General features: G+C 51.3%; 1 protein-coding gene and 1 long non-coding RNA gene across 2 annotated transcripts in view; one reads left to right on the top strand and one right to left on the bottom strand.

Annotated features, from left to right (window-relative positions):
- Nucleotides 1-2744: 2744 nt before the first annotated feature.
- LOC121562242 (protein FAM184B) overlaps nucleotides 2745-25229 on the bottom strand; it is a 68954-nt gene continuing 46469 nt past the window's right edge. The window contains 4 exon segments of the mRNA XM_045218018.1: nucleotides 2745-2838; nucleotides 3528-3901; nucleotides 17112-17219; nucleotides 19564-19681. Of these exon segments, the coding sequence (XP_045073953.1) occupies nucleotides 2745-2838; nucleotides 3528-3901; nucleotides 17112-17219; nucleotides 19564-19681 (694 nt within the window).
- LOC123486772 lies at nucleotides 24235-24876 on the top strand. The gene is made up of 3 exons (XR_006659510.1): nucleotides 24235-24337; nucleotides 24393-24586; nucleotides 24655-24876. It is a non-coding gene; the product is annotated as an uncharacterized LOC123486772 (long non-coding RNA).

Genomic DNA, 25229 nt, shown 5'->3' with positions numbered 1-25229 from the left:
GGTAAGGTACGGAACGGAGTGCTCGGGTTGGGGGTGTAGGGTTGGAGCCTGAAGGTAAGGTACGGAACGGAGTGCTCAGGTTGGGGGTGTAGGGTTGGAGCCTGAAGGTAAGGTTCCCCCTTGCTGCTCCAGGGAGGGCCAAGAGACCAGAGGTGGCGGAACGGAGTGCTCAGGTTGGGGGTGTAGGGTTGGAGCCTGAAGGTAAGGTACGGAACGGAGTGCTCAGGTTGGGGGTGTAGGGTTGGAGCCTGAAGGTAAGGTACGGAACGGAGTGCTCAGGTTGGGGGTGTAGGGTTGGAGCCTGGAGGTAAGGTTCCCCCTTGCTGCTCCAGGGTCTTGAAGATGATGCGAGTTTCGACTGGAAGCCAGTAGAGTGCGCGGAGGAGGTGGGGTGACATGAGAGAACTTGGGAAGGTTGAACACCAGGCGGGCTGCAGCGTTCTGGATAAGTTGCATGGGTTTGATGGCACAAGCCTTGGGAGCCCACGCCAAGGTTCTTTGCACTCTGGGAGAGGGGGACACCCGTGGAGTCGTCAACCGTGATGGAGAGGTCTTGGAGCGGGCAGGCCTTCCTCGGGAGGAAGAGCAGCAGCTCTGTCTTGTCGAGGTTGAGCTTGAGGTGGTGGGCCAAGCTGAGTCTGCCAGGCACGCAGAGATGCGTGTCGCCACCTGGGTGTCAGAAGGGGGGGGGGGGGGAAGGAGAAAAGTAGTTGAGTGTCATCCGCATAGCAATGATAGGAGAGACCATGTGAGGATATGACGGAGCCCAGTGACTTGGTGTGCAGAGAGAAGAGGAGAGGAGGATCTAGAACCGAGACTTGGGGGACACCAGTAGTGAGAGCACATTCCTGCCTTTCTAGGGAGTTTTTCCTAGCCACCATGCCCTAGCACTACACAGCTGATTCAAATGATCAAAGCTTGATGATGAGTTGGTTATTTGAATCAGCTGTGTAGTGCTAGGGCAAAAACCAAAACGTGCACCCGGGGGGGGCCCCAGGACCGAGTCTAGAAAGCATTAAAGTCGATCTGACACTGTTTTAGTACCATTTAAATCGTATTAAAATCTGTTCATATATACCCTCAGGAAGAATATGACAAAAACAAATCCATTTTGTGACATAGATCATGTTTTCATCTTGTTCATAACTTAGTCGGGTATTTGTGGGAAAGTGGTTGTGCGTTTGGGCAATTAATAGACATTGCTGTAGTACAAATGTGTCAGTCTTGTCCAGGCCAAAAAACAGAATCAGAATATCGGTCATTGATTGGTCTCAGACTGGTGCGTCATAACCAATCAATGACCTATATTATGATTCTCTGTTTCATTGTTAAAACGGAATGAATTCCAATTTTAAGTTAGCCTAGCTAACTTTGATAAGCAGTCAAATATCTCTTGATTTTCTGATTTATTTTTCGAAAAACTAAACTTGAACATGGGATGTTTGTCGAGTCAATTATACCATGCCAATTTCAAGCCTATATTTCTGGAAAAGGTGAAGTTAATTCAGAATTTCTGTGCCGTTTACCCGGCTAACTCATTCGTCCTGGTTCCTGGACCAGCTCCCTGCCAGTATCTGAAGCTGCTAGAACAACAAACTATATACACAGGAAGATTAAATATAAAGAAAATACTTTATTCCATATTACTGATTATAATACATACATTTGCATTGAACAAGCATAGTTTTGGTCTGTCAGGTGTTTTGTATTTGTAGCTGATGTGTAGAGGTCATCTGTGTGTGTGTGTGTGTGTGTTTAAACCTGATGTGTGTAGTGCAGGTATGTAGTGATCAGCTGTGTGTGTGTGTGTGTGTGTGTGTGTGTGTGTGTGTGTTTTTAAACCTGATGTGTGTAGTGCAGGTGTGTAGAGATCAGCTGTGTGTGTGTGTGTGTGTGTGTGTTTAAACCTGATGTGTGTAGTGCAGGTGTGTAGAGATCAGCTGTGTGTGTGTGTGTGTGTGTGTGTGTGTTTAAACCTGATGTGTGTAGTGCAGGTGTGTAGTGATCTGCTGTGTGTGTGTGTGTGTGTGTGTGTGTGTGTGTGTGTGTGCAGGTGTGTAGTGATCTGCTGTGTGTGTGTGTGTGTGTGTGTGTTTAAACCTGATGTGTGTAGTGCAGGTGTGTAGTGATCAGCTGTGTGTGTGTGTGTGTGTGTGTGTGTGTGTGTGCAGGTGTGTAGTGATCTGCTGTGTGTGTGTGTGTGTGTGTGTGTGTGTAGTGATCTGCTGTGTGTGTGTGTGTGTGTAGGTGTGTAGAGATCTGCTGTGTGTGTGTGTGTGTGTGTGTGTGTGTGTGTGTGTGTGTGTGTGTGTGTGTGTGTGTGTGTGTAGGTGTGTAGAGATCTGCTGTGTGTGTGTGTGTGTGTGTGTGTGTGTGTGTGTGTGTGTAGGTGTGTGTGTGTGTGTGTGTGTGTGTGTGTGTGTGTAGGTGTGTGTGTGTGTGTAGGTGTGTGTGTGTGTGTGTGTGTGTAGGTGTGTGTGTGTGTGTGTAGGTGTGTAGAGATCAGCTGTGTGTGTTGCTGATCACCAGAGGCTGTGAGCTGATGGAGTGTGTGGGAAGCACTTCTTGGTTGATTTGAGGTGATGTAGGCGGGTTGGTCTTGCTGGTGTGTGTGTGTGTGTGTGTGTGTGTGTGTGTGTCGAGGCGATACTGTGTAAATGAGGCAATAGCGTGTTTGTGTGTAAGCATGGGAAATGTGTGTGTGTGTGTGTGTGTGTGTGTGTGTGTGTGTGTGTGTGTGTGTGTCAGAAGGAGAAGTACTTGGTGTACCACTCCTGACTCTGAGGGTCCCGCCCCTCTGCCCCCTGGCCACTCCCCCTCTGCTCCAAATATGGGCTCCTGGAGAACACAGGAAACACATTTTAGACTGGTGGGGGACCGACAGACGCAGATATACTGGGAGACAGACAGACAGACAGACAGATGAGACAGACAGGAAACAGACAGACAGACAGACAGACAGAGAGAGAAGTAGACAGACAGACAGACAGATGAGACAGAGAAGTAGACAGACAGACAGACAGACAGACAGAGGAAAGAGACAGACAGAAGGAGACAGAAAGACAGAGGAAAGAGACAGACAGACAGACAGACAGATGAGACAGAGAAGTAGACAGACAGACAGACAGACAGAGGAAAGAGACAGACAGACAGACAGACAGATGAGACAGACAGACAGACAGACAGACAGAGGAAAGAGACAGACAGACAGACAGACAGACAGACAGAAGGAGACAGACAGACAGACAGATGAGACAGACAGGAAACAGACAGACAGACAGAAAGACAGAGGAAAGAGACAGACAGACAGACAGACAGACAGACAGACAGACAGACAGACAGACAGACAGAGTAAAGAGACAGACGACTATGTGGTGATATTTTTACAGACAGAGTAAAGAGACAGACGACTATGTGGTGATATTTTTACAGACAGACGGAGAAGGACATTGGGCTTCGGGACATCTGTGAAGGAACACAGACAGTGCTATTGTCTGTGTTGTTTCCATAGATACAGTATCTGTTACCTGGTTGACTGGTTGTGCAGGTGTGGGCGGAGCTCCTGCGAGGGTGAGGTGACGTGGCGAATCCCGTGTCGAGGCTCGGGGAGGGGGGATGGACAGAGGGGGAGGGGGGTGGTGGGAGCAGGGGGGAGGGGGGTGAGGGTACGAGAGGGAAGGCCGCGACCGCTGGGTTCCATACTGGGAGACCTGGGAGTACGTGGGAGGGAGGGGGAGGAACGAGGGAGAGAGGAGGAGGCGTAGGACAGAGTTGAGGAGGGGGAGGGATGTTGGGGGAGGGAGGGGGAGGGGGTATCGTGGGGGAGTAGGAGGCTCCTCTCATAGGCGCTGAGGTTCGGAACGCTGGTGACATGGGGCGGAGACTCCTCCAGACGCTTCCTCTGAAACACAACAACGTAATTACTACAACCTTCACACAACCTTTACACAACGTCAAGACTACAACCACCTCACAACTTTCACACAACGTCACGACTACAACCTTCACAAACAACATCACTAACACAACAAAACCTTAGTCACTACTTAATACAACACAGTGAACCACTAGTTAATCCCACCAATACAACACAGTGAAACACTAGTTAATCCCACCAATACAACACAGTGAAACACTAGTTAATCTCACCAATACAACACAGTGAAACACTAGTTAATCTCACCAATACAACACAGTGAAACACTAGTTAATCCCACCAATACAACACAGTGAAACACTAGTTAATCCCACCAATACAACACAGTGAAACACTAGTTAATCCCACCAATACAACACAGTGAAACACTAGTTAATCCCACCAATACAACACAGTGAAACACTAGTTAATCCCACCAATACAACACAGTGAAACACTAGTTAATCCCACCAATACAACACAGTGAAACACTAGTTAATCCCACCAATACAACACAGTGAAACACTAGTTAATCCCACCAATACAACACAGTGAAACACTAGTTAATCTCACCAATACAACACAGTGATACACTAGTTAATCCCACCAATACAACACAGTGAAACACTAGTTAATCCCACCAATACAACACAGTGAAACACTAGTTAATCCCACCAATACAACACAGTGAAACACTAGTTAATCTCACCAATACAACACAGTGAAACACTAGTTAATCTCACCAATACAACACAGTGAAACACTAGTTAATCCCACCAATACAACACAGTGAAACACTAGTTAATCTCACCAATACAACACAGTGAAACACTAGTTAATCCCACCAATACAACACAGTGAAACACTAGTTAATCCCACCAATACAACACAGTGAAACACTAGTTAATCTCACCAATAAAGCACAGTGAAACACTAGTTAATCTCACCAATACAACACAGTGAAACACTAGTTAATCCCACCAATACAGCACAGTGAAACACTAGTTAATCCCACCAATACAACACAGTGAAACACTAGTTAATCTCACCAATACAACACAGTGAAACACTAGTTAATCCCACCAATACAACACAGTGAAACACTAGTTAATCCCACCAATACAACACAGTGAAACACTAGTTAATCTCACCAATAAAGCACAGTGAAACACTAGTTAATCTCACCAATACAACACAGTGAAACACTAGTTAATCCCACCAATACAACACAGTGAAACACTAGTTAATCCCACCAATACAACACAGTGAAACACTAGTTAATCCCACCAATACAACACAGTGAAACACTAGTTAATCCCACCAATACAACACAGTGAAACACTAGTTAATCTCACCAATACAACACAGTGAAACACTAGTTAATCCCACCAATACAACACAGTGAAACGGTGGGAGCTGTGGTCGGGAGAGGTTGTGTTTTCTCTAAGCAGGAGGTAAGCTTGGCTTCTTTTATGGTGTTGAGTAAAGCTTAAACCATGTATTTAGATCGCAGGTAGGTAGTTGTAGTTAGGTATTGTAGGTAGTTTATTTAGGTAGTTATTTAGGTAGTTATTGTAGGTTTCCGTAGGTAATTATTGTAGGTAAGTACGGCGGAGCCCGGCGAAGCACGAGGCTAGCTAGCTAGCGGGTAGCTACTGGTAACGTTTAGCAACGGTGGAGAGTTGTTTCCAATGTTAATGTGCCAGCTAGCCAACGTTTAATTTTTGCTGCGTTATGAAAGGAACTAGACACGGACACGAATTATCTGTTTAGTGTGTTAACACACTACTGGTAGTTTGTTGTAACCAAGTATTGGTGCTAAACTGTGTGTTATTGGATGCTAGCATGCTAGTTAGCTATGGCGTCATAGTTAGGCATCGTGGGCTGTTGTGGGTAGTTACTGTAGGTTAGCATTGTTTTTCGGCGGTGCCGGGTGTAGCACGAAGCTAGCTAGCTAGCCGTTCTTCAAACAAAGTCAACACAGTAGCCATTGCTAGCTAGCCAACACGACCAGCTAACTGTACTGTAGTAGCTAAATACAATATACTTGTGCTAGCTGGCCAACGTCTAATTATTGCTGCGTTATGAAAGGAACTAGACACGGACACGAATGATCTGTTTAGTGTGTTAACACACTATTGGTAGTTTGTTGTAACCAAGTATTGGTGCTAAACTGTGTGTTATTGGATGCTAGCATGCTAGTTAGCTATGGTGTCATAGTTAGGCATCGTGGGCTGTTGTGGGTAGTTACTGTAGGTTGGCATTGTCTTCGGCGGTGCCGGGTGTAGCACGAAGCTAGCTAGCTAGCCGTTTTTTCGAACAGAGTCAACACAGTAGCCATTGTGTGCTGTACTGTGGCAGCTAAATACAATATATTTGTGCTAAGCTAGCCAACGTTTAATTATTGCTGCGTTATGAAAGGAACTAGACACGGACACAAATTATCTGCTTAGTGTGTTAACACACTATTGGTGGTTTGTTGTGACCAAGTGTTGGTGCTAAACTGTGTGTTATTGGATGCTAGCATGCTAGTTAGCTATGGTGTCATAGTTAGCTAGCTGAATAAAGTGGGTTGAGTCTATTCCTTTAAACATTGAACCGCTGTGGTTCACAACAATTCTGATTTCTAAAGGTGGAAGTTGGGAGAGTTTTTGTTCGGGTGGTTCAGTGAAACAATTATAGTTTCTGAGGTGGAAGTTTTGGTGAGGGAGGCCCTGCTCTCTCCTCTCCCAGATGTTTAGTTCATTTCATTCCGATCTCCTCTGCATTATTGTAGCCATTTGCTACAGCCTGTCAACTATGCCTCTGCCTATCCCTGTTCTCTCCCTCTCTGCACAGGCTACACAAACGCCTCACACCGCGTGGCTGCTGCCTCTCTAACCTGGTGGTCCCTGCACGCATCCCACACCTGGAGTTCCAGGTCTCAGGCAGCCTCTGGAACTGCCGTTCTGCTGCCAACAAAGCTGACTTCATCCCCGCCTATGCTAACCTCCAGTCCCTCGACTTCCTGGCGCTGACGGAAACATGGATTACCACTGAAAACACTGCTACTCCTACTGCTCTCTCCTCGTCTGACCATGTGTTCTCGCATACCCCGAGAGCATCTGGTCAGAGGGGTGGTGGCACAGGAATCCTCATCTCTCCCAAGTGGACATTCTCAATTTTTCCCCCTAACCCACCTGTCTATCTCCTCATTTGAATTCCATGCTGTCACAGTCACTAGCCCATTTAAGCTTAATATCCTTGTCATCTATCGCCCTCCAGGTTCCCTTGGAGAGTTCATCAATGAGCTTGACGCCTTGATAAGTTCCTTTCCTGAGGATGGCTCACCCCTCACAGTTTTGGGGGATTTCAACCTCCCTATGTCCACATTTGACTCATTTCTCTCTGCCTCCTTCTTTCCACTCCTCTCCTCTTTTGACCTCACCCTCTCACCGTCCCCCTACTCACAAGGCAGGCAATACGCTTGACCTCATCTTTACTAGATGCTGCTCTTCTACTAATCTCACTGCAACTCCCCTCCATGTCTCCGACCACTACTTTGTTTCCTTTTCTCTCTCGCTCTCCTCCAACACTACTCACTCTGCCCCTACACAGATGGTAATGCGCCGCCGCAACCTTCGCTCTCTCTCTCCCACTACTCTCTCCTCTTCCATCCTATCATCTCTTCCCTCTGCTCAAGCCTTCTCCCTCCAATCTCCTGATTCTGCCTCCTCAACCCTCCTCTCCTCCCCTTTCTGCATCCTTTGACTCTCTGTGTCCCCTATCCTCCCGGCCGGCTCGGTCCTCCCCTCCAGCTCCGTGGCTTGATGACTCATTGCGAGCTCACAGAACAGAGCTCCGGGCAGCGGAGCGGAAATGGAAGAAAACTAAACTCCCTGCCGACCTGGCATCTTTTCCTCCCTCCTCTCTACATTTTCTTCATCTGTTTCTGCTGCTAAGGCCACTTTCTACCACTCTAAATTCCAAGCATCTGCCTCTAACCCTAGGAAGCTCTTTGCCACATTTTCCTCCCTCCTGAATCCTCCCCCCCCACTCTCTCTCTGTGGATGACTTCGTCAACCACTTTGAAAAGAAGGTTGACGACATCCGATCCTCGTTTGTTAAGTCTAATGACACTGCTGGTCCTACTCACACTGCCCTACCCTATGCTTTGACTTCTTTCTCCCCTCTCTCTCCAGATAAAATCCTGCGACTTGTGACTGCAGGCCGCCCAACAACCTGCCCGCTTGACTCCATCCCCTCCTCTCTTCTCCAGACCATCTCCGGTGACCTTCTCCCCTACCTCACCTCGCTGATCAACTCATCCTTGACCGCTGGCCATGTCCCTTCCGTCTTCAAGAGAGCGAGAGTTGCTCCCCTTCTCAAAAAACCAACACTCGATCCCACTGATGTCAACAACTACAGACCAGTATCCCTTCTTTCTTTTCTTTCCAAAACTATTGAGCGTGCCGTCTTTAGCCAACTCTCTTGCTATCTCTCTCAGAATGACCTTCTTGATCCAAACCAGTCAGGTTTCAGGACTGGTCATTCAACTGAGACTGCTCTTCTCTGTGTCACGGAGGCTCTCCGCACTGCTAAAGCTAACTCTCTCTCCTCTGCTCTTGTCCTTCTAGACCTGTCTGCTGCCTTTGATACTGTGAACCATCAGATCCTCCTCTCCACCCTCTCCGAGCTGGGCATCTCCGGCGCGGCTCACTCCTGGATTGCGTCCTACCTGACCGGTCGCTCCTACCAAGTGGCGTGGCGAAAGCTGTCTCCGCACCACGTGCTCTCACCACTGGTGTCCCCCAGGGCTCAGTTCTAGGCCCTCTCCTTTTCTCCCTATACACCAAGTCACTTGGCTCTGTCATATCCTCACATGGCCTCTCCTATCATTGCTACGCTGACGATACACAACTAATCTTCTCCTTTCCCCCTTCTGATAACCAGGTGGCGAATCGCATCTCTGCATGTCTGGCAGACATATCAGTATGGATGACGGATCACCACCTCAAGCTGAACCCTGGCAAGACGGAGCTGCTCTTCCTCCCGGGGAAGGACTGCCCGTTCCATGATCTCACCATCACGGTTGTGTCCTCCTCCCAGAGTGCGAAGAGCCTTGGCGTGACCCTGGACAACACCCTGTCGTTCTCCGCTAACATCAAGGCGGTGACCCGCTCCTGCAGGTTCATGCTCTACAACATTCGGAGAGTACGACCCTGCCTTACACAGGAAGCGGCACAGGTCCTAATCCAGGCACTTGTCATCTCCCGTCTGGATTACTGCAACTCGCTGTTGGCTGGCCTCCCTGCCTGTGCCATTAAACCCCTACAACTCATCCAGAATGCCGCAGCCCGTCTGGTGTTCAACCTTCCCAAGTTCTCTCACGTCACCCCCCTCCTCCGCACACTCCACTGGCTTCCAGTTGAAGCTCGCATCCGTTACAAGACCATGGTGCTTGCCTATGGAGCAGTGAGGGGAACGGCACCTCTGTACCTTCGGGCTCTGATCAGTCCCTACACCCAAACGAGGGCATTGCGTTCATCCACCTCTGGCCTGCTGGCTCGCCTTCCTCTGCGGAAGCATAGTTCCCGCTCAGCCCAGTCAAAACTGTTCGCTGCTCTGGCACCCCAATGGTGGAACAAGCTCCCTCACGACGCCAGGACAGCGGAGTCACTCACCACCTTCCGGAGACATTTGAAACCCCACCTCTTTAAGGAATACCTGGGATAGGATAAAGTAATCCTTCTACCCCCCCCAAAAAAAATTTGTAAAGTGGTTATCCCACTGGCTATAGGGTGAATGCACCAATTTGTGAGTCGCTCTGGATAAGAGCGTCTGCTAAATGACGTAAATGTGCCCTTGAGCAAGGCACTTAACCCTAATTGCTCCTGTAAGTCGCTCTGGATAAGAGCGTCTGCTAAATGACTAAAATGTAAAATGTAAAATGTAATGAAACACTAGTTAATCCCACCAATACAACACAGTGAAACACTAGTTAATCCCACCAATACAACACAGTGAAACACTAGTTAATCCCACCAATACAACACAGTGAAACACTAGTTAATCTCACCAATACAACACAGTGAAACACTAGTTAATCCCACCAATACAACACAGTGAAACACTAGTTAATCTCACCAATACAACACAGTGAAACACTAGTTAATCCCACCAATACAACACAGTGAAACACTAGTTAATCCCACCAATACAACACAGTGAAACACTAGTTAATCCCACCAATACAACACAGTGAAACACTAGTTAATCCCACCAATACAACACAGTGAAACACTAGTTAATCCCACCAATACAACACAGTGAAACACTAGTTAATCTCACCAATACAACACAGTGAAACACTAGTTAATCTCACCAATACAACACAGTGAAACACTAGTTAATCTCACCAATACAACACAGTGAAACACTAGTTAATCTCACCAATACAACACAGTGAAACACTAGTTAATCTCACCAATACAACACAGTGAAACACTAGTTAATCCCACCAATACAACACAGTGAAACACTAGTTAATCCCACCAATACAACACAGTGAAACACTAGTTAATCCCACCAATACAACACAGTGAAACACTAGTTAATCTCACCAATACAACACAGTGAAACACTAGTTAATCTCACCAATACAACACAGTGAAACACTAGTTAATCTCACCAATACAACACAGTGAATGTCACGGATTCTGCCGAGGCTGCTCCTCCTCCTGGTTCGGGCAGGCTTCGGCGTTCGTCGTCCCCGGAGTACTAGCTGCCACCGTTGAATGTTTCTATGTTTGATTTCTTTTGTCTGTCTTTTACACCTGTGTCCGTTTGTGTCTGATTACGTGTTCTATAACTTGCCTGTTTTGTATTGGTTAGGTTGTGTGTTGTTTTTCGCCTGTCCATAGTGCTGCGTGTTTTTGTAATTGTTTAGTTGTTTATTGTTTTACGCATAGTTTGCGTATTGCTCGCCTCTGTTTTGTGTTGAGGTTGTTTACTGTATCTTTGCCTAGTGGTTTCACAGTAAACTTTGTTGGACTAAGCTTTGGTGTCCTGCGCCTGACTCCCACACCACATACACCTCAGCCTTGACAGAACAACACACCACCATGGAGTCAGCAGGAGCAGTGGCGGCACCCAAGTCGCTGGAGGATCGGATCAGCGACCAAGACACCATGATCCGGCAACTTGGGGCCGCCATGAACGAGGTGTCCAACACTCTGCGCCGACTGGTTACGGGAGAGGTACCCACGCCTTCTCACACCATCCCATCACCAACGGCCAGTCCTCCTCTCTCAGCACCGGAACCCAGTGGCATTCGGCTCTCGCTCCCAAGGGCATATGATGGTTCTGCAGCCGGGTGTCAGGGGTTCCTACTGCAGGTGGAACTCTACCTGGCCACCATACACCCAGCGCCCTCGGGATACGAGAGCGTCTCCGCCCTCATCTCCTGTCTATCCGGTAAGGCGTTGGAGTGGGCCAACGCCGAATGGAGGGGAATAGACGTCACTACCATCACCTACGCGGAGTTCTCCCGCCGCTTCAGGGCTGTCTTCGATCATCCACCTGAGGGGAAGGCGGCGGGGGAGCGTCTGTTCCACCTCCGACAGGGGAAGAGGAGCGCACAGGAGTTCGCCCTGGAGTTCCGGACTCTAGCGGCGGATGCGGGGTGGAATGAGAGGGCCCTCATCGACCATTACCGGTGTAGCCTACGAGAGGACGTTCGTCGTGAGCTGGCCTGCAGGGACACCAACCTATCGTTCGACCAGTTGGTGGACATCTCCATCCGTCTCGACACCCTGCTGGCTACCCGCGGACGTCCCGAGTGGGGGTCGTCCATTCCACCCTCCAGCACCTCCGAGCCGATTCCCATGGAGCTCGGAGGTGCTGGCGCTAGAGAGAGGAGGAGAGAGAACCCGAGGGGGGCCATCCCCTGCACCAACTGTGGCCGTGGAGGACACACCGCGGCCAGGTGCTGGGGAGGGTCTCCTGGGAGAGGGGACAACAGGTCACGCACTGGGGAGTCATTTCAGGTGAGTAGGCGCCCCACTTACCCAGAGCTCTCTGTTGGTCACATGTGTATACCTGTGAGATTTCCACAGGTGGCACCTCATTCCCAGCATAAGGCGCTAGTAGATTCAGGCGCAGCTGGGAATTTTGTTGATCGTGCATTTTGTTATAGGTTAGGAATTCCCCTTCGGCCGGTAGAAGCCCCCTTTCCTGTTCATGCCCTAGACAGCCGGCCGTTGGGGTCGGGGTTGATCAGAGAAGTCACAGCACCACTTAAGATGACGACGCAGGGGGGTCATGAGGAGATCATTCAGTTTTATCTGATTGACTCTCCTGCGTATCCCGTGGTGCTGGGGCTTCCCTGGTTAGCGCCCATGATCCTGCCATTGCGTGGCAACAGAGGGCTCTTATGGAGTGGTCTGCCCAGTGTGTAGGGAGATGTCTAGGTGTTTCCTTAGGGGCGACCTCGGTAGAGAGTCCGAACCAAGTGCCCGCAATGCGCATTCCCCCTGAATATGAGGATTTAGCACTTGTGTTCAGCAAAACCAGGGCAACACGGCTACCACCTCATAGACAGGGGGATTGTGCGATAGATCTCCAAACAGGAGCGGCACTTCCGCGGAGCCGTGTGTATCCCCTGTCTCAAGAGGAGACAGCGGCTATGGAAACGTACATAGCCGAGTCCTTGGCACAGGGATACATACGGTCCTCCACTTCCCCGGTGTCCTCGAGTTTCTTCTTTGTGAAGAAGAAGGACGGGGGTTTGCGCCCGTGTATTGATTACCGTAGTCTCAATCAGATCACGGTTAAGTACAGTTACCCTCTTCCACTGATTGCGACTATGACGGAGTCATTACGCGGAGCGCGGTTCTTCACAAAGTTGGATCTCAGGAGCGCGTACAATCTGGTGCGCATTAGGGAGGGGGATGAATGGAAAACAGCATTTAGCACCACCTCGGGTCATTACGAGTATCTCGTCATGCCATACGGGTTAATGAATGCTCCTTCAGTCTTCCAATCCTTTGTTGACGAGATTTTCAGGGACATGCATGGGCAGGGTGTGGTCGTGTACATCGACGACATCCTAGTGTACTCGTCTACACGAGCCGAGCATGTAGCCCTGGTGCGCCGAGTGTTGAGAAGACTGTTGGAGCATGACTTGTATGTCAAGGCAGAGAAATGCCTGTTCTTCCAGGAGTCTGTCTCCTTTTTGGGTTATCGGTTGTCCGCGTCTGGTGTGAAGATAGAGGTTGACCGTGTGTCGGCCGTGCGTAATTGGCAAACTCCAACCACTGTAAAAGAGGTGCAGCAGTTTTTGGGTTTTGCTAATTACTACCAGAGGTTTATCCGGGGCTTTGGACAGGTTGCAGCTCCAATTACGTCCCTGCTAAAGGGGGGTCCGGTTCGCTTGCAGTGGTCAGCTGAGGCGGACAGGGCATTTGCCAAACTGAAGGACCTGTTCACCTCGGCTCCGGTGCTGGCGCATCCGGATCCCTCTTTACCATTCCAAGTAGAGGTAGACGCGTCCGAGGCCGGCATTGGGGCAGTCCTGTCGCAACGGTCCGGCACGCCACCTAAGCTCCGCCCCTGTGCGTTCTATTCTAAGAAGCTCAGCTCGGCGGAGCGTAATTATGACGTAGGGGACAGGGAGTTGTTAGCTGTAGTCCAGGCCCTAAAGGTGTGGAGGCATTGGCTTGAGGGGGCTCAACACCCTTTCCTCATTCTGACTGATCACCGTAACCTGGAGTACATCCGGGCAGCTAGGAGATTGAACCCTCGTCAGGCTAGGTGGAACATGTTCCTGACCCGGTTTGTTTTTAAGATCACATACATCCCAGGGTCCCAGAACGGTAAGGCAGACGCCCTGTCCCGGCGGTATGACACAGAGGAGAGGTCCATTGAGCCTACTCCCATACTGCCGGAGTCTTGTCTGGTGGCTCCGGTGGTGTGGGAGGTCGATGCGGAGATCGAGCGGGCACTGCGTACCGACCCTACTCCCCCCGAGTATCCTGTGGGGCGGACGTACGTTTCGCTCGAGGTTCGTGATCGCCTTATTTATTGGGCTCATACATCACCCTCCTCTGGACATCCAGGTATTGGCTGGACAGTGCACTGCCTTAGCGTGAAATACTGGTGGCCAACGTTAGCTAAGGATGTGAGGGTTTATGTCTCCTCCTGCTCGGTGTGTGCCCAGTGTAAGGCGCCTAGACATTTGCCTAGGGGAAAGTTACATCCCCTGCCCGTTCCACAACGACCATGGTCCCACCTCTCGGTGGATTTTGTGACCGACCTACCCCCCTCCCAGGGGAATACCACCATTTTGGTCGTTGTGGATCGGTTTTCCAAGGCCTGTCGTCTCCTCCCAATGCCGGGTCTCCCTACTGCCCTACAGACCGCTGAGGCCCTATTTACCCACGTGTTCCGGCACTATGGGGTCCCCGAGGATATTGTGTCTGACCGAGGTCCCCAGTTCACCTCCAGAGTCTGGGGGGCGTTCATGGAACGCTTGGGGGTCTCGGTGAGCCTTACCTCGGGGTACCACCCAGAGAGCAATGGGCAGGTTGAACGAGTCAACCAGGATGTGGGTAGGTTTCTGAGGTCCTATTGCCAGGGCCGGCCGGAGGAGTGGTCTAGGTATATCCCCTGGGCAGAGATGGCCCAGAACTCTCTCCGCCACTCCTCCACCAATTTAACACCTTTCCAGTGCGTTTTAGGTTATCAGCCGGTCCTGGCACCATGGCACGAGAGCCAGATCGAGGCCCCTGCGGTGGATGAGTGGATTCGGCGCTCGGAGGAGACGTGGGACGCTGCCCATGTCCATCTGCAGCGGGCCATCCGTCAACAAAAGGCGAGCGCCGATCGCCACCGCAGTGAGGGACCGGTATATGCACCGGGAGATCGAGTCTGGCTCTCGACTCGAAACCTGCCCCTCCGCCTGCCCTGCCGGAAGCTGGGTCGGCGGTTTGTGGGGCCCTTTAAAGTCCTGAGAAGATTGAACGAGGTGTACAGGTTACAACTGCCTATTGAGTACAAGAATATTAACCCCTCGTTCCACGTGTCTCTTCTCAGGCCGGTGGTAGCTGGCCCACTCCAAGAAGATGAGATAGGAGAGACCCCTCCGCCCCCTTTGGACATCGAGGGGGCCCCGGCGTACAGGGTCCGGACCATCTTGGACTCGAGGCGCCGGATGAGTGGTCTCCAGTATCTCGTGGAGTGGGAGGGGTACGGTCCGGAGGAACGGTGCTGGGTGCCTAGGAGGGACATCCTAGATCCGTCCCTCCTGACTGAGTTCCACCGTGGGCATCCCACGCGCCCGGCTCCGCGTCCTCCGGGCCGTCCCCGAGGACGGGGTCGGCGCACGGCTGGGGCCGCGCGTCAAGGGGGGGGGGTACTGTCACGGATTCTGCCGAGGCTGCTCCTCCTCCTGGTTCGGGCAGGCTTCGGCGTTCGTCGTCCCCGGAGTACTAGCTGCCACCGTTGAATGTTTCTATGTTTGATTGCTTTTGTCTGTCTTTTACACCTGTGTCCGTTTGTGTCTGATTACATGTTCTATAAATTGCCTGTTTTGTATTGGTTAGGTTGTGTGTTGTTTTTCGCCTGTCCGTAGTGCTGCGTGTTTTTGTAATTGTTTCGTTGTTTATTGTTTTACGCATAGTTTGCGTATTGCTCGCCTCTGTTTTGTGTTGAGGCCGTTTACTGTATCTTTGCCTAGTGGTTTCACAGTAAACTTTGTTGGACTAAGCTTCGGTGTCCTGCGCCTGACTCCCACACCACATACACCTCAGCCTTGACAGTGAAACACTAGTTAATCCCACCAATACAACACAGTGAAACACTAGTTAATCCCACCAATACAACACAGTGAAACACTAGTTAATCCCACCAATACAACACAGTGAAACACTAGTTAATCCCACCAATACAACACAATGAAACACTAGTTAATCTCACCAATACAACACAGTGAAACACTAGTTAATCCCACCAATACAACACAGTGAAACACTAGTTAATCTCACCAATACAACACAGTGAAACACTAGTTAATCCCACCAATACAACACAGTGAAACACTAGTTAATCTCACCAATACAACACAGTGAAACACTAGTTAATCCCACCAATACAACACAGTGAAACACTAGTTAATCCCACCAATACAACACAGTGAAACACTAGTTAATCCCACCAATACAACACAGTGAAACACTAGTTAATCTCACCAATACAACACAGTGAAACACTAGTTAATCCCACCAATACAACACAGTGAAACACTAGTTAATCCCACCAATACAACACAGTGAAACACTAGTTAATCTCACCAATACAACACAGTGAAACACTAGTTAATCCCACCAATACAACACAGTGAAACACTAGTTAATCCCACCAATACAACACAGTGAAACACTAGTTAATCCCACCAATACAACACAGTGAAACACTAGTTAATCCCACCAATACAACACAGTGAAACACTAGTTAATCCCACCAATACAACACAGTGAAACACTAGTTAATCCCCACCAATACAACACAGTGAAACACTAGTTAATCCCACCAATACAACACAGTGAAACACTAGTTAATCTCACCAATACAACACAGTGAAACACTAGTTAATCTCACCAATACAACACAGTGAAACACTAGTTAATCTCACCAATACAACACAGTGAAACACTAGTTAATCTCACCAATACAACACAGTGAAACACTAGTTAATCCCACCAATACAACACAGTGAAACACTAGTTAATCCCACCAATACAACACAGTGAAACACTAGTTAATCCCACCAATACAACACAGTGAAACACTAGTTAATCCCACCAATACAACACAGTGAAACACTAGTTAATCCCACCAATACAACACAGTGAAACACTAGTTAATCCCACCAATACAACACAGTGAAACACTAGTTAATCCCACCAATACAACACAGTGAAACACTAGTTAATCCCACCAATACAACACAGTGAAACACTAGTTAATCCCACCAATACAACACAGTGAAACACTAGTTAATCCCACCAATACAACACAGTGAAACACTAGTTAATCCCACCAATACAACACAGTGAAACACTAGTTAATCCCACCAATACAACACAGTGAAACACTAGTTAATCCCACCCATACAACACAGTGAAACACAAAGACAACAGAGGAGTGTGTGTGTCACCCTCATAGTTGGTGTAACGTTCCCGGGGTGTGGCCTGTTGTCATGGAGCCTGAGGGTTCCGTTGTCCCCGGCAACCGGAGGATGAAGCTGCAGTTGATGTCGTTCCTCCTGGAGAAACAATGAGACATCAGCTGTGTGTGAGGTAGGTGTGTAGGTGGTAGATATGTGTGTGTGTGGTAGATGTGTGTGTGTGGTAGATGTGTGTGTGTGTGGTAGATGTGTGTGTGTGTGGTAGATGTGTGTGTGTGGTAGATGTGTGTGTGTGTGGTAGATGTGTGTGTGTGTGTGTGGTAGATGTGTGTGTGTGGTAGATGTGTGTGTGTGGTAGATGTGTGTGTGTGTGGTAGATGTGTGTGTGTGTGGTAGATGTGTGTGTGTGTGTGTGTGGTAGATGTGTGTGTGTGTGGTAGATGTGTGTGTGTGGTAGATGTGTGTGTGTGTGGTAGATGTGTGTGTGTGTGGTAGATGTGTGTGGTAGATGTGTGTGTGTGTGGTAGATGTGTGTGTGTGGTAGATGTGTGTGTGTGGTAGATGTGTGTGTGTGGTAGATGTGTGTGTGTGTGGTAGATGTGTGTGTGTGTGGTAGATGTGTGTGTGTGTGGTAGATGTGTGTGTGTGGTAGATGTGTGTGTGTGTGTAGATGTGTGTGTGTGTGTGTGGTAGATGTGTGTGTGTGTGGTAGATGTGTGTGTGTGTGGTAGATGTGTGTGTGTGTGTGGTAGGTGTGTGTGTGTGGTAGATGTGTGTGTGTGTGTGTGTGTGTGGTAGATGTGTGTGTGTGGTAGATGTGTGTGTGTGTGTGGTAGATGTGTGTGTGTGTGTGTGTGTGTGTGTGTGTGTGTGTGTGGTAGATGTGTGTGTGTGTGTGGTAGATGTGTGTGTGTGTGTGGTAGATGTGTGTGTGTGTGTGGTAGATGTGTGTGGTAGATGTGTGTGTGTGGTAGATGTGTGTGTGTGTGTGGTAGATGTGTGTGTGTGTGTGGTAGATGTGTGTGTGGTAGATGTGTGTGTGTGGTAGATGTGTGTGGGTAGATGTGTGTGTGTAGATGTGTGTAGGGTGTGTGTGGTAGATATGTGTGTGTGGTAGATGTGTGTGTGTGTGTGGTAGGTGTGTGTGTGTGGTAGATGTGTGTGTGTGGGTAGATGTGTGTGTGTGTGTGGTAGATGTGTGTGTGTGTGGTAGATGTGTGTGTGGTAGATGTGTGTGTGTGGTAGATGTGTGTGTGGTAGATGTGTGTGTGTGGTAGATGTGTGTGGTAGGTGTGTGGTAGATGTGTGTGGTAGGTGTGTGTGTGTGTGTGGTAGATGTGTGTGTGTGGTAGATGTGTGTGTGTGTGTGGTAGATGTGTGTGTGTGTGTGGTAGATGTGTGTGTGTGTGGTAGATGTGTGTGTGTAGATGTGTGTGTGGTAGATGTGTGTGTGGTAGATGTGTGTGTGTGTGGTAGATGTGTGTGTGTGTGTGGTAGATGTGTGTGTGTGTGTGTATGTGTGTGTGTGTGTGGTAGATGTGTGTGTGTGTGGTAGATGTGTGTGGTGTGTGTGGTAGATGTGTGTGTGTGTGGTAGATGTGTGTGTGTGTGTGGTAGATGTGTGTGTGTGTGTGGTAGATGTGTGTGTGTGTGTGGTAGATGTGTGTGTGTGTGTGGTAGATGTGTGTGTGTGTGGTAGATGTGTGTGTGTGTGGTAGATGTGTGTGTGTGTGTGTGTGTGTGTGTGTGTGTGTGTGGTAGATGTGTGTGTGTGTGTGTAGATGTGTGTGGTAGATGTGTGTGTGGTAGATGTGTGTGTGTGTGTGGTAGATGTGTGTGTGTGGTAGTGTGTGTGTGTGTGTGTGGTAGATGTGTGTGTTGGTAGATGTGTGTGTGTGGTAGATGTGTGTGTGTGGTAGATGTGTGTGTGGTAGATGTGTGTGTGTGGTAGATGTGTGTGGTAGGTGTGTGTGTGGTAGATATGTGTGTGTGGTAGATGTGTGTGTGTGTGTGTGGTAGGTGTGTGTGTGTGGTAGATGTGTGTGTGTGTGGTAGATGTGTGTGTGTGTGTGTGTGTGTGTGTGTGTGTGGTAGATGTGTGTGTGTGGTAGATGTGTGTGTGGTAGATGTGTGTGTGTGGTAGATGTGTGTGTGGTAGATGTGTGTGGTGTGTGGTAGATGTGTGTGTGGTAGATGTGTGTGTGTGTGTGGTAGGTGTGTGTGTGTGTGTGTGTGGTAGGTGTGTGTGAGTGTGAGGTGTGTGTGTGTGTGTGTGTGTGTGTGTGTGGTAGGTGTGTGTGAGTGTGAGGTAGGTGTGTGTGTGTGTGTGTGTGTGTGGTAGGTGTGTATGAGTGTGAGGTAGGTGTGTGTGTGTGTGTGTGTGTGTGTGTGTGGTGGTGTGTGTGTGTGTGTGTGTGTGTGTGTGTGTGTGTGTGTGTGTGGTAGGTGTGTGTGAGTGTGAGGTAGGTGTGTGTGTTCTTACCACCAGGCGTTTGATGAGCTGGTTTCTCTCAGTGAGTCTCTCCTGTAGTCTCCCCATCTGGAGATCATCACAGAGAGGAACATCTCTCCTCCTGCACCTCTCCTCCCGCTCCCGCAGCCTGGGAACACACACACACAGGGAGATCATCACAGAGAGGAACCTCCCTCCTCCTGCACCTCTCCTCCCGCGCAGCCTGGGAACACACACACACAGGAGATCATCACAGAGAGGAACCTCCCTCCTCCTGCACCTCTCCTCACGCTCCCGCAGCCTGGGAACACACACACACAGGAGATCATCACAGAGAGGAACCTCCCTCCTCCTGCACCTCTCCTCCCGCTCCAGCCTGGGAACACACACACACAGGAGATCATCACAGAGAGGAACCTCCCTCCTCCTGCACCTCTCCTCACGCAGCCTGGGAACACACACACACGGAGATCATCACAGAGAGGAACCTCCCTCCTCCTGCACCTCTCCTCCCGCTCCCGCAGCCTGGGAACACACACACAGGAGATCATCACAGAGAGGAACCTCCCCTCCTCCTGCACCTCTCCTCCACGCAGCCTGGGAACACACACACACAGGGAGATCATCACAGAGAGGAACCTCCCTCCTCCTGCACCTCTCCTCCCGCAGCCTGGGAACACACACACAGGAGATCATCACAGAGAGGAACCTCCCTCCTCCTGCACCTCTCCTCACGCTCCCGCAGCCTGGGAACACACACACACAGGAGATCATCACAGAGAGGAACCTCCCTCCTCCTGCACCTCTCCTCACGCAGCCTGGGAACACACACACACAGGAGATCATCACAGAGAGGAACCTCCCCTCCTCCTGCACCTCTCCTCCCGCAGCCTGGGAACACACACACACAGGAGATCATCACAGAGAGGAACCTCCCTCCTCCTGCACCTCTCCTCCCGCCTCCCGCAGCCTGGGAACACACACACACAGGAGATCATCACAGAGAGGAACCTCCTCCTCCTGCACCTCTCCTCCCGCAGCCTGGGAACACACACACACAGGGAGATCATCACAGAGAGGAACCTCCCTCCTCCTGCACCTCTCCCTCCCGCAGCCTGGGAACACACACACAAGGAGATCATCACAGAGAGGAACCTCCCTCCTCCTGCACCTCTCCTCCCGCAGCCTGGGAACACACACACACAGGAGATCATCACAGAGAGGAACCTCCCTCCCTCCTGCACCTCTCCTCCCGCTCCCGCAGCCTGGGAACACACACACACACAGGAGATCATCACAGAGAGGAACCTCCCTCCTCCTGCACCTCTCCTCCCGCAGCCTGGGAACACACACACACAGGAGATCATCACAGAGAGGAACCTCCCTCCTCCTGCACCTCTCCTCCCGCAGCCTGGGAACACACACACAGGAGATCATCACAGAGAGGAACCTCCCTCCTCCTGCACCTCTCCTCCCGCTCCCGCAGCCTGGGAACACACACACACAGGGAGATCATCACAGAGAGGAACCTCCCTCCTCCTGCACCTCTCTCTCCCGCAGCCTGGGAACACACACACACACAGGAGATCATCACAGAGAGAACCTCCCTCCTCCTGCACCTCCTCCCGCTCCCGCAGCCTGGGAACACACACACACAGGAGATCATCACAGAGAGGAACCTCCCTCCTCCTGCACCTCTCCTCACGCTCCCGCAGCCTGGGAACACACACACACAGGAGATCATCACAGAGAGGAACCTCCCTCCTCCTGCACCTCTCTCCCTCCCGCAGCCTGGGAACACACACACACAGGAGATCATCACAGAGAGGAACCTCCCTCCTCCTGCACCTCTCCTCACGCTCCCGCAGCCTGGGAACACACACACACAGGAGATCATCCAGAGAGGAACCTCCCTCCTCCTGCACCCTCCTCACGCCCCGCAGCCTGGGAACACACACACACAAGGAGATCATCACAGAGAGGAACCTCCCTCCTCCTGCACCTCTCCTCCCGCTCCCGCAGCCTGGGAACACACACACACACAGGAGATCATCACAGAGAGGAACCTCCCTCCTCCTGCACCTCTCCTCCCGCTCCCGCAGCCTGGGAACACACACACACAGGAGATCATCACAGAGAGGAACCTCCTCCTCCTGCACCTCTCCTCACGCTCCCGCAGCCTGGGAACACACACACACGGAGATCATCACAGAGAGGAACCTCCCTCCTCCTGCACCCTCCTCGCGCCCGCTAGCCTGGGAACACACACACACAGGAGATCATCACAGAGAGGAACCTCCCTCCTCCTGCACCTCTCCTCACGCTCCCGCAGCCTGGGAACACACACACACAGGAGATCATCACAGAGAGGAACCTCCCTCCTCCTGCACCTCTCCTCACGCTCCCGCAGCCTGGGAACACACACACACAGGAGATCATCACAGAGAGGAACCTCCCTCCTCCTGCACCCTCTCCTCACGCTCCCGCAGCCTGGGAACACACACACACAGGAGATCATCACAGAGAGGAACCTCCCTCCTCCTGCACCTCTCCTCACTCCCGCAGCCTGGGAACACACACACACAGGAGATCATCACAGAGAGGAACCTCCCTCCTCCTGCACCTCTCCTCACGCTCCCGCAGCCTGGGAACACACACACACAGGAGATCATCACAGAGAGGAACCTCCCTCCTCCTGCACCTCTCCTCCGCCCCGCAGCCTGGGAACACACACACACAGGAGATCATCACAGAGAGGAACCTCCCTCCTCCTGCACCTCTCCTCACGCTCCCGCAGCCTGGGAACACACACACAGGAGATCATCACAGAGAGGAACCTCCCTCCTCCTGCACCTCTCCTCCCGGCAGCCTGGGAACACACACACACAGGAGATCATCACAGAGAGGAACCTCCCTCCTCCTGCACCTCTCCTCCCGCAGCCTGGGAACACACACACACAGGAGATCATCACAGAGAGGAACCTCCCTCCTCCTGCACCTCTCCTCCCGCAGCCTGGGAACACACACACACAGGAGATCATCACAGAGAGGAACCTCCCTCCTCCTGCACCTCTCCTCCCGCTCCCGCAGCCTGGGAACACACACACACAGGAGATCATCACAGAGAGGAACCTCCCTCCTCCTGCACCTCTCCTCCCGCTCCAGCCTGGGAACACACACACACAGGAGATCATCACAGAGAGGAACCTCCCTCCTCCTGCACCTCTCCTCACGCTCCCGCAGCCTGGGAACACACACACACAGGAGATCATCACAGAGAGGAACCTCCCTCCTCCTGCACCTCTCCTCCCGCTCCCGCAGCCTGGGAACACACACACACAGGAGATCATCACAGAGAGGAACCTCCCTCCTCCTGCACCTCTCCTCACGCTCCCGCAGCCTGGGAACACACACACACAGGGAGATCATCACAGAGAGGAACCTCCCTCCTCCTGCACCCTCTCCTCCCGCTCCCGCAGCCTGGGAACACACACACACAGGAGATCATCACAGAGAGGAACCTCCCTCCTCCTGCACCTCTCCTCCCGCAGCCTGGGAACACACACACAGGAGATCATCACAGAGAGGAACCTCCCCTCCTCCTGCACCTCTCCTCACGCTCCCGCAGCCTGGGAACACACACACACAGGAGATCATCACAGAGAGGAACCTCCCTCCTCCTGCACCTCTCCTCACGCTCCCGCAGCCTGGGAACACACACACACAGGAGATCATCACAGAGAGGAACCTCCCTCCTCCTGCACCTCTCCTCGCGCTCCCGCAGCCTGGGAACACACACACACACAGGAGATCATCACAGAGAGGAACCTCCCTCCTCCTGCACCTCTCCTCACGCTCCCGCAGCCTGGGAACACACACACACACAGGAGATCATCACAGAGAGGAACCTCCCTCCTCCTGCACCTCTCCTCACGCTCCCGCAGCCTGGGAACACACACACACAGGAGATCATCACAGAGAGGAACCTCCCCTCCTCCTGCACCTCTCCCTCCCGCAGCCTGGGAACACACACACACAGGGAGATCATCACAGAGAGGAACCTCCCTCCTCCTGCACCTCTCCTCACGCTCCCGCAGCCTGGGAACACACACACACGGAGATCATCACAGAGAGGAACCTCCCTCCTCCTGCACCTCTCCTCCCGCAGCCTGGGAACACACACACACAGGAGATCATCACAGAGAGGAACCTCCCTCCTCCTGCACCTCTCCTCACGCTCCCGCAGCCTGGGAACACACACACACAGGAGATCATCACAGAGAGGAACCTCCCTCCTCCTGCACCTCTCCTCCCGCAGCCTGGGAACACACACACACACAGGAGATCATCACAGAGAGGAACCTCCCTCCTCCTGCACCTCTCCTCACGCAGCCTGGGAACACACACACACACAGGAGATCATCACAGAGAGGAACCTCCCTCCTCCTGCACCTCTCCTCCTGCTCCCGCAGTGTTAAACACACACCTCTCCTCACGCAGCCTGGGAACACACAGGTTAAACATCACAGAGAGCCTCCCTCCTCCTGCAGCCTGGGAACACACAGGTTAAACACACACCTCTCCTCACGCAGCCTGGGAACACACAGGTTAAACACACAGGTTAAACACACACCTCTCCTCACGCAGCCTGGGAACACACACCTCTCCTCACGCAGCCTGGGAACACACAGGTTAAACACACACCTCTCCTCACGCAGCCTGGGAACACACAGGTTAAACACACACCTCTCCTCACGCAGCCTGGGAACACACACCTCTCCTCACGCAGCCTGGGAACACACAGGTTAAACACACAGGTTAAACACACAGCTCTCCTCACGCAGCCTGGGAACACACAGGTTAAACACACACCTCTCCTCACGCAGCCTGGGAACACACAGGTTAAACACACAGGTTAAACACACACCTCTCCTCACGCAGCCTGGGAACACACAGGTTAAACACACAGGTTAAACACACAGCTCTCCTCACGCAGCCTGGGAACACACAGGTTAAACACACAGCTCTCCTCACGCAGCCTGGGAACACACAGGTTAAACACACAGGTTAAACACACACCTCTCCTCCCGCAGCATGGGAACACACAGGTTAAACACACAGGTTAAACACACACCTCTCCTCACGCAGCCTGGGAACACACAGGTTAAACACACAGGTTAAACACACACCTCTCCTCACGCAGCCTGGGAACACACAGGTTAAACACACAGGTTAAACACACAGCTCTCCTCACGCAGCCTGGGAACACACAGGTTAAACACACACCTCTCCTCACGCAGCCTGGGAACACACACCTCTCCTCACGCAGCCTGGGAACACACAGGTTAAACACACACCTCTCCTCACGCAGCCTGGGAACACACAGGTTAAACACACACCTCTCCTCACGCAGCCTGGGAACACACAGGTTAAACACACAGGTTAAACACACACCTCTCCTCACGCAGCCTGGGAACACACAGGTTAAACACACAGGTTAAACACACAGCTCTCCTCACGCAGCCTGGGAACACACAGGTTAAACACACACCTCTCCTCACGCAGCCTGGGAACACACAGGTTAAACACACACCTCTCCTCACGCAGCCTGGGAACACACAGGTTAAACACACACCTCTCCTCACGCAGCCTGGGAACACACAGGTTAAACACACAGGTTAAACACACACCTCTCC

This window comes from Coregonus clupeaformis, unplaced genomic scaffold (genome assembly GCF_020615455.1).
Source record: "Coregonus clupeaformis isolate EN_2021a unplaced genomic scaffold, ASM2061545v1 scaf1319, whole genome shotgun sequence".
NCBI classification, from domain to species: Eukaryota; Metazoa; Chordata; class Actinopteri; order Salmoniformes; family Salmonidae; genus Coregonus; species Coregonus clupeaformis.
The sequence above is the reverse complement of the archived record's forward strand: the minus strand, read 5'-3'. Positions and strand labels throughout refer to the sequence as shown.